At 38.6% G+C, this 10319-nt stretch overlaps 2 protein-coding genes and 1 long non-coding RNA gene across 5 annotated transcripts in view; 2 read left to right on the forward strand and 1 right to left on the reverse strand.

The window, feature by feature from the left end:
• The window catches only part of LOC310728923 (craniofacial development protein 2-like), a 288545-nt gene that overhangs the window by 71112 nt on the left and 207114 nt on the right, over positions 1-10319 (reverse strand). The gene's annotated exons all lie outside the window — the stretch shown is intronic.
• Positions 1-10319, forward strand: part of LOC310728988 — a 412338-nt gene that overhangs the window by 34524 nt on the left and 367495 nt on the right. The gene's annotated exons all lie outside the window — the stretch shown is intronic.
• Positions 71-10319, forward strand: part of LOC310728936 (uncharacterized protein) — an 11018-nt gene continuing 769 nt past the window's right edge. The window contains exons 1-9 of the mRNA XM_083546821.1: positions 71-169; positions 2144-2365; positions 6115-6384; positions 6905-6934; positions 7109-7153; positions 7738-7842; positions 8633-8692; positions 9806-9831; positions 10148-10319. The exon at positions 10148-10319 is cut by the window's right edge and continues 769 nt beyond it. Of these exons, the coding sequence (XP_083402947.1) occupies positions 91-169; positions 2144-2365; positions 6115-6384; positions 6905-6934; positions 7109-7153; positions 7738-7842; positions 8633-8692; positions 9806-9831; positions 10148-10261 (951 nt within the window). The 5' untranslated portion in view covers positions 71-90 and the 3' untranslated portion in view covers positions 10262-10319. The remainder of the gene's footprint in view (positions 170-2143; positions 2366-6114; positions 6385-6904; positions 6935-7108; positions 7154-7737; positions 7843-8632; positions 8693-9805; positions 9832-10147) is intronic.

Here is a 10319-nt window from a genome sequence, read left to right on the forward strand (position 1 = left end):
ACACACACACACACCCATGCCAGCACATCGTCACAGGCTCCAGCAGGAAGTTGTGATGGAAAGGCAGATGGACGAGAGTCAGTTGATGGAATGTTCACCATGAGTAACGTCCTGCAGCTGTGTGTGTGCGTCTCACTCGCTCTGTTCATCACCGCTGGAGCCGTCGCAGGTACGAAACTCATCAACATCCACCAGGGTTTATTACAGTACATACAACAAGCTGTGTAAATGATTTATTGATTTATTTTACAATATGTTATTAAACCCTGATCTGGGGTCTGTACTGGTCTCTCCTCACACACACACACACACACACACACACACACACACACACACACACACACACACACACCATCTAACTCACACCAGGTTTTTTTTTTTTTCTTTATTATTAGATTGTTAATTCATCAATTAAAAACATTAATTTACATAGATTTTTTATGCGTAATTAAGTGAAATAAAACACACTGAGAACAAAAGATTATTTATAGTGTGTGTGTGTGTGTGTGTGTGTGTGTGTGTGTGTGTGTGTGTTACTGATAAAGGCAAAACATGTCACACAGGAAACCCACAGCTTCCATGTATCTCTTTGTCATGCTTCTGTGTGTTTTTTGTAAAAAAAAAAAGTGAGTGTTGTGCGTGTTTGTATTTTTGTGTGTGTTTATTGTTTATAGTGTGTGTGTGTGTGTGTGTGTGTGTGTGTGTGTGTGTGTGTGTGTATGTCTGTGTATTAGTGGATATGTGTGTGCATGTGAGTGTCTGCGTGTATTTGAGTATATGTGTATTTCTGTATGTGTGTGTGTTTGTGTACACGGTGGTATCAGAAAGTTTGATGAGCTCTTCCACTGTGAAGACTGTTGCTTGGTCTCAGGGTCATACCCGTACACCCGTGTTCCATTACCGGTAATGATTCAAAACATGAAGGACTGCATGTAAACAGCACACTGATGGAGTTCTTGGCAGACTTTGACGTGGTGTTCCCTCTGCTCGTGGGTCAGCAGCCCGGAGACGAACTCGTCTAGACTGCTCCATATCTCGCACCAACATTAGCAGCGATATGGTGGATTATTCTCTAAAGATCATCATGCACAAATTCAGACTCGTCTTTCTGATCTCTTGTCATCTTCCTGTAAAGTTCCTCCTCTCTTAAAGCACATGTGCCGCGCAAAACACCTCAAACGACTCGTAGCAACATCGCCGTAAACATGCCACATCATGTCAAACGTCTCTTTGGCAGATTTTCCCAGTTTCACAAAGAATTTTCACCTTGTTCTAACTTTCTGTCTATTTATGAAAGCGCAGACGTGGTAATGCACGCGGTCAGAATGTACACAGGACGATGTCTTTTGGCATACTGACTTATGAAGGTTGTTGCTTCCTTTGACTGCGCATGCAGCCTTGTTCTGCCATCTGTTGGCGTCAGTTGGTTACAGTTACAAAATTTGTCTCAAACCTTTTAATATCGTCTTGTTTGTATGTATATATATATATATATATATATATATATATATATATATTTTTTTTTTTTTCTCACCTTTGCTCTTTATAACTTTATTATTTATTTAAACAATTTAATAAATATTAATATCAGACTTTTCATATTAACCCCGTCAAACATTAACAGCATGAACTTCAGCAGTTTGAGCTACAGGATCTTGTCTGTTGGATTGGACCACACGGACAAGCCTTCGTTCCCCACATGCATCAGTGATCCTCATCCCCCATGACCCTGTCACCGGTTCACCACTGTTCCTTCCTTCGAGCATTTTTGATAGACACTGACCACTGCAGACCAGGAACATCCCACAAGAGCTGCAGTCGTGACCCAATCGTCTAGACTGAATTTGTCAAACACTCCCAAATCCTTACACTCACCCATTTTTCCTGCTTCTAACATTAACTTTGAGGACAACATGTTAATTTGCTGACTAATATTTATATCCTCGATATATTATATTATATTACATATTATATTATATTATTTTATAATATAATATAATATAATATATTATTATATCCTAACAGGTGCCATGATGATGTTATTCACCTACCAGTCATAATGTTAAAAGGTCATAATGTTATGCCTGGTCGGTGTGTATAGTATATTATATTATAATGTGTATGTGATTTGATTTGATGTTAGTGCAAAGAGTGTTTGTGCCCGAAAAGCACTTCCTGTTGCTGTCATCTGATGGCCAGTCAGATGTGGTGTGGAGACACGGAGGTACGAGTCTGATAAAAGTGAACAACACGAAGCAGAAACTCTCTTTAGATGGGAAGTTGGAAATCAAAAGCCTGGAAACCAGCGATTCAGGCCTGTACTACTGCAACAACCGACTCATTGCACATGTCACTGTCCTCACAGGTACATTTACACCTCACTTTACTCACAGTTACACCTCACTACTCACAGCTACAGTTATACCTCACTATTCTCACAGTTACACCTCACTATACTTACAGGTACAGTTACACCTCATTATACTCACAGTTAAACCTCACTATACTTACAGGTACAGTTATACCTCACTATACTCACAGTTACACCTCACTATACTCACAGTTACACCTCACTATACTTACAGGTACAGTTACACCTCACTATACTTACAGGTACATTTACACCTCACTTTACTCACAGTTACACCTCACTACTCACAGCTACAGTTATACCTCACTATTCTCACAGTTACACCTCACTATACTTACAGGTACAGTTACACCTCATTATACTCACAGTTAAACCTCACTATACTTACAGGTACAGTTATACCTCACTATACTCACAGTTACACCTCACTATACTCACAGTTACACCTCACTATACTTACAGGTACAGTTACACCTCACTATACTTACAGGTACAGTTATACCTCACTATACTCACAGTTACACCTCACTATACTCACAGTTACACCTCACTATACTTACAGGTACAGTTACACCTCACTATACTTACAGGTACAGTTATACCTCACTATACTCACAGTTACACCTCACTATACTCACAGTTACACCTCACTATACTTACAGGTACATTTACACCTCACTTTACTCACAGTTACAGTTATACCTCACTATTCTCACAGTTACACCTCACTATACTTACAGGTACAGTTACACCTCATTATACTCACAGTTACACCTCACTATACTTACAGGTACAGTTATACCTCACTATACTCACAGTTACACCTCACTATACTTACAGGTACAGTTACACCTCACTATTCTCACAGTTACACCTCACTATACTCACAGTTACACCTCACTATACTTACAGGTACAGTTACACCTCACTATTCTCACAGTTACACCTCACTATACTTACAGGTACAGTTACACCACACTATACTCACAGTTACACCTCACTATACTTACAGATACAGTTACACCTCACTATTCTCACAGTTACACCTCACTATACTTACAGGTACAGTTACACCTCACTATTCTCACAGTTACACCTCACTATACTTACAGGTACAGTTACACCTCACTATTCTCATAGTTACACCTCACTATACAGGTACAGTTACACCTCACTATACTTACAGGTACAGTTACACCTCACTATACTTACAGGTACAGTTACACCTCACTATTCTCACAGTTACACCTCACTATACAGGTACAGTTACACCTCACTATACTTACAGGTACAGTTACACCTCACTATTCTCACAGTTACACCTCACTATACTTACAGGTACAGTTACACCTCACTATACTCACAGTTACACCTCACTATACTTACAGGTACAGTTACACCTCACTATTCTCACAGTTACACCTCACTATACTTACAGGTACAGTTACACCTCACTATACTTACAGGTACAGTTATACCTCACTATACTCACAGTTACACCTCACTATACTTACAGGTACAGTTACACCTCACTATACTCACAGTTACACCTCACTATACTTACAGGTACAGTTACACCTCACTATACTTACAGGTACAGTTACACCTCACTATACTCACAGTTACACCTCACTATACTTACAGGTACAGTTACACCTCACTATACTTACAGGTACAGTTACACGTCACTATACTCACAGTTACACCTCACTATACTTACAGGTACACCTCACTTTACTCACGGTTACACCTCACTATACTTACAGGTACAGTTACACCTCACTATACTCACAGTTACACCTCACTATACTTACAGGTACACCTCACTATACTCACAGTTACACCTCACTATACTTACAGGTACACCTCACTTTACTCACAGTTACACCTCACTATACTTACAGGTACAGTTACACCTCACTATACTCACAGTTACACCTCACTATGCTTACAGGTACAGTTACACCTCACTATACTTACAGGTACAGTTATACCTCACTATACTTACAGGTACAGTTATACCTCACTATACTCACAGTTACACCTCACTATACTTACAGGTACAGTTACACCTCACTATACTTACAGGTACAGTTACACCTCACTATTCTCACAGTTACACCTCACTATACTTACAGGTACAGTTACACCTCACTATACTTACAGGTACAGTTATACCTCACTATACTCACAGTTACACCTCACTATACTTACAGGTACACCTCACTTTACTCACAGTTACACCTCACTATACTTACAGGTACAGTTACACCTCACTATACTCACAGTTACACCTCACTATGCTTACAGGTACAGTTACACCTCACTATACTTACAGGTACAGTTATACCTCACTATACTCACAGTTACACCTCACTATACTTACAGGTACAGTTACACCTCACTATACTTACAGGTACAGTTACACCTCACTATATTCACAGTTACACCTCACTATACTTACAGGTACAGTTACACCCCACTATACTCACAGTTACACCTCACTATACTTACAGGTACAGTTATACCTCACTATACTCACAGTTACACCTCACTATACTTACAGGTACAGTTACACCTCACTATACTCACAGTTACACCTCACTATACTTACAGGTACACCTCACTTTACTCACAGTTACACCTCACTACTCACAGCTACAGTTATACCGCACTTTACTCACAGTTACACCTCACTATACTTACAGGTACAGTCATACCTCACTATACTCACAGTTACACCTCACTATACTTACAGGTACAGTTATACCTCACTATACTCACAGTTACACCTTACTATACTCACAGTTACACCTCACTACTCACAGGTACAGTTACACCTCTATACTCACAGTTACACCTCTGTACTCACAGCTACATTTACACCTCACTGTACTCTGTATACTATACAATCACTGTACATATACACCTCACACCTTACCTGTACAGGTATATCTCACAACTTACACACACTTACAGGTACACATCACACGTTGTGGCTCATTTTTTTTGTTTTCTTTTTTCTTCAGTGTAATATTTTGTGTTTATGAAGGGGTTAGTATGTACCGTTACCCTACCATTTCTCTTCTATGGCAACTGTAGAATCACTGATTGGAGACTAAGTAACATTCTTACCAAATTTACTGTAAGTTCTACCAACTCTCTAGTGCCACCATCTGGGTCTAATTTGAATTTGGATTCTAAATTTTGGATGTAATTTTCACCATCAATTCAGATTTTTCTCTGTCTTGGAATTTGTTATTACCTGTAGAGTTTAACTGTTTGCTATTCAACTGTTTGCTTACATCATCTTTAAAGTCAGCTGTATGAACTTATCCAAACAATTCGGAATGCTCCAAACGGGCCGACATATGAGACAGCAATCCCTTAGAACTGTGTGACAGCACCACCTACTGGTCAAAAGTTATAACACCTTTCTCCTCGTGTTTATTTTTGACTGCTTATATTGCTTCTCCTCTTTGGAATTGGGTGCAGTCTTGACCAGATTTGTCCCATCTTGGCATCCTGCTGCCCGTTCATCCTTTCATCTAGACTTTAGAAGTCCACCACTTTCAATGATTCATATATATTATTAGCGATAATTTTTTTGCCTGAGCTTTCGCCTCTCCTTTTCTGTGAATAATTAGTGGCACATCAGTGAATGAGTTGCTCACCGAGTTTGGGTGTTTGCCCCCTGAAATCATTTCTTGCTGTTTTAATGACTGTTCTATTTCCCTGTACAGGTTATAATGTTGTTGTGTGTGAAGGTGGAACCCTGTACCTTCCCTGTACAATCCCTAAACAGCGCTGGGCTTGTAAACACACCGAAGAGTCGAAGAAGGAGTTCATCTCTACACGCTTCAAGAACGGAACAGTTATAAAGGAACGTCCAGATCCAGACTCACGTTTCACACACATGTCAAACCAGCTCCAGATCTTCAACATACAGAAGCTCGACTCAGGAACCTACTTCTGCAGTGGCAAAGACGTCGCTGTTGTTACTGTCACATCAGGTCAGGTCTCAGAGCATATACAATATCTTATTAAACAATAATTACTATAACAATAATACATAGTCATAATAATTATGAAATACTAGCTCTCCACACAGCTCCAATCCACTTAATCATTTTTCAGTGGAGAAATTTGTACTCAAAATGAATTCTGTATCAAAATAAACCACTCTCAGTGGGGTGAAAATAATCAAACTGGCAACATCAGCTTCAGCTAGAACAAATTGTAAGATCATTATAATGGAGAAATAAATATGGGTATGTTTAATGCTGTAAACAATATTACATACATTGAACGTGTATATTTTATAATCTTCTACATTTTGTATATATATAAATCCCCCCTCAAATCCCCCAACATGGCAACCTGTTTAATTCATTTCACATCAAATTCTTTGATAGAAATAATAATAAAAAAAACCCTTGTGATTAAATATTACATGTATAAATGTGTGTTAAATTTTGTGTGTATCTGTATTTTATTTATTTATATAATTATCAACTTCCTGTAAATCTGCAGAGAGAAACACAGAGTTGTGTCCCCCTACAGGTACTCCATCTTCATTTCTACTGTTTTACTTGTGTATGATGTCATCATGTGTGTGTGTGTGTGTGTGTGTGTGTGTGTGTGTGTGTGTGTGTGTGTGTGTGTTTATAATTACTCCATACAATTATGAGTATTGTTTGGAAGAATACACTGATGTGCCATCATTTTGTTTTTCAGAAACAACAAAATCAGGAAAAAATGTCCATCAGAAGTCTGGAAATGGTACACTGACAACCACACACACACACACACACACACACACACACACACACACACACACACACACACACACACACACACACTACACACTCATCTGTGGGTATGAACTTATTGAATGAAACCTGTTGATATGAAATGGAGAGATGGTTAACACGTTGGTGAGTGTGTGTAAAATCAGAATTGTGAGAAAAATTAATCAGAATTCAGATTTTACACGCACTCACCAATCTGTTAACGTCATCTCTTCATCTCTCAAAATCGCAGCAAAGTTTCTCACTGAATCACTCATTCTGCCTAAAGTACAAGATGGTGGCTGCACCTTGATGAAGTAAAAATAAAATAATTTCTTTAAGTGGTCTGAATGTCACACTGTTATATAATAATAATAATAATAAGAAGAAGAAGAAGAAGAAGAAGAGGAAGAAAGAAACAAAGAATAGGAGAAGAAAAAGTAGCAATGTTGCTCGATTTTGCACTTGTATTTTGCTCAAAAACTATGTTAAATCTAATGTGTGTGTGTGTGTGTGTGTGTGTGTGTGTGTGTGTGTGTGTGTGTGTGTGTGTGTGTGTGTGTGTGTGTGTGTCAGTGGTGCTGGTTGCTGTCCTCGTTGTTTGTGTGTTAGCTGTGGTGACTCTCGTTCTGCTCCTGGTGATCGTGTTTCTGAAGTTCAGCAATAGGAAAAAACCCACAGGTGAAATATTTCACTGCAACATCAATAAAATATTTACATTTTTATTACTTTCTTCCAAATAAACTACTATTTTTGAAATAATTTATATATTATTTTATAATAGTTTTTTTTTTCTTTACAAATTACATATATATATTACAAATATTACAAAATGTTATAAAGTATATTATAAATTTAAGAATAAACGTATGTAAATGTAAATGTATATTTAACACCATCCCCAGGTTGAGGATTCCTTCATTTACATAGACGGTGCTTTACAGACGCCCATATCCAAAGTGAGATGCTTTGAAGTCTCTTTGAAGTATTCAAAGTCTCTTTGAAGTTCCTCATTACATCTCTCTCATCTGTATTTCTGGCCCCGCCCATTCTTAATGTTCTGACTTAGCCCCACCCTCTTTTCCCTTATAAGGCAACCCTCAGCAGAATTACTATTTAATTTTTCCTAGCATTTAACCCGTGCGGCACTAAGAATTCACACATACAGTTTTTAACATGTTTACTTTGTTACTCACAGAACACTGCGATACCTGTGTTTTAAAATATCAAAACAAAACCATTAGAATTATCTTTAATTATATATTTGTTTTATTCACTCATCATAATGTCACGTCATTTTCAAGCTAGTCACGTGTCAACTGGTCTTTATTATCATTACAGCCATATACAGTAGCATGCACAGTGAAAGTCCAGGACCAAGGTGCTTCACAAAAGTGTGTGTTTAGAAGTGTTCAGAGCTGTGGGGTGTGTAAGGTTGAGTCATGACTGTGTTATATTTGTGTGTAATTAGAGGGAAGTGTGTTGGATACACATACTCACGATGCAGACGCAGTGACGCGTCACTCCTCAGGTCAGTTACATTCAGTCTCATTACTGTTCTACCATAAAGCATCATGAAGGAGGATGAGAAATTACACTTATGTCCATGAGAATATCAGTGAAGATCTGAGTGATCTTTAATAAGATTCAGCAATTCACATTGATGCCTCGATATAAAAGTTGGTGATGTGATGCATCAAAAAATTGTAATGATGTGATACAACTTGGCGTTTGTATCGCGGTGCATTGTTTTTAACACATATTAAAAAAAACAAATGTATTCATATATAATTATTAGTACATTTTTGTATTATTTTCAAAGTGACCAATAATTTATGAGGAATATTTTCTATGTAGATCGATTTCTCGTCGCTAAACTGTTTCTCGAGCGCGTATCACACACGATACTGCGGCGTCTCCTGAGAGTCACACAGAATACAGATTAACATGGCAGAGGTAGAGCTGTAACTTCCTGCACACACAACAGGAATAAAACGTCTGTTTTTTTTCTTTATTTTGCACTACAAAAGCATGTGTGTGTGTGTGTGTGAAAGGGTCATGTGTTAGAAGTCAGGAGGCATTAAGTAAATTGATATGAAATAAAAGTCTACCTGCACCATATTGAATCTCAGAGCATCGCATTGACTCGCATTGTGGTGAATTGAACAGAAACCGAATCGAACTGCATCATAAGGCAGAGAATCGTATCACGTCATTAGCTGCTTCATACGTATCTTTAATGTACCATTTTATTGGCTATACATCCAGATGTGAATCGCATCAACCCCAGTTATGGAGATGCACATCCCTAATTGTGTCACCTATCAGAGATCTCCTAGGAAGTGTATATGAATGTTAGGAAGAGACGGACCCGGTGTCTCAGGTGAATGGTGGCTACTACAGCTAGCAAATGTTGCTAATCAAACCTGATAATGAAACTGCTACAAAGATCATGATGCGAAACTCTGACGTCTGAGTTGATCTTTTACTCTCATGTGTTATTGATATACCATAACTGTAAATAATACACATTTAAATAATTAAAGGGCCACACCTACAGTACTGAAACACACATCCAGACTCAACGGTGTGTGTGTGTGTGTGTTTGTGTGTGTGTGTGTGTGTGTATCTGTGTGTGAGACAGATCAAATGAAGAGCTCTAATGATGAGGTGAGTGTGCGCTCGTGCTCTCTCTCTCTCTCTCTCTCTCTCTCTCTCTCTCTCTCTCTCTCTCTCTCTCTCTCTCTTTTTTTCTCTCTCTCTCTCTTTCTCTCTCTTTGTCTCTCTCTTTTTCTCTCTCTCTCTTTCTCTCTCTCTGGGAAACCTGTTTTTTTTTTTTAAGATTTTGAGCACTGTTAATTTGATGAACAATTCATATATGGAATGTTTGGATAAGTGTGTGTGTGTGTGTGTGTGTGTGTGTGTGTGTGTGTGTGTGTGTGTGTGTGTGTGTGTGTGTGTGTGTGTGTGTGTGTGTGTGTTTTAGATCCATTATGCGTCACTGGGAAGGCAGAACTGGAGATCTCGAGGCTGTCATCAGCAAAGCAGGCAGCAGGTCATTTACTCCACACTGCTGCTGACTCCCACACACATGCCTTAACACACACACACACACACACACACACACACACACACACACACACACACACACAATAACA

The sequence above is a fragment of the Silurus aristotelis genome (genome assembly GCF_946808225.1).
Source record: "Silurus aristotelis genome assembly, chromosome: 7".
NCBI lineage: Eukaryota > Metazoa > Chordata > Actinopteri > Siluriformes > Siluridae > Silurus > Silurus aristotelis.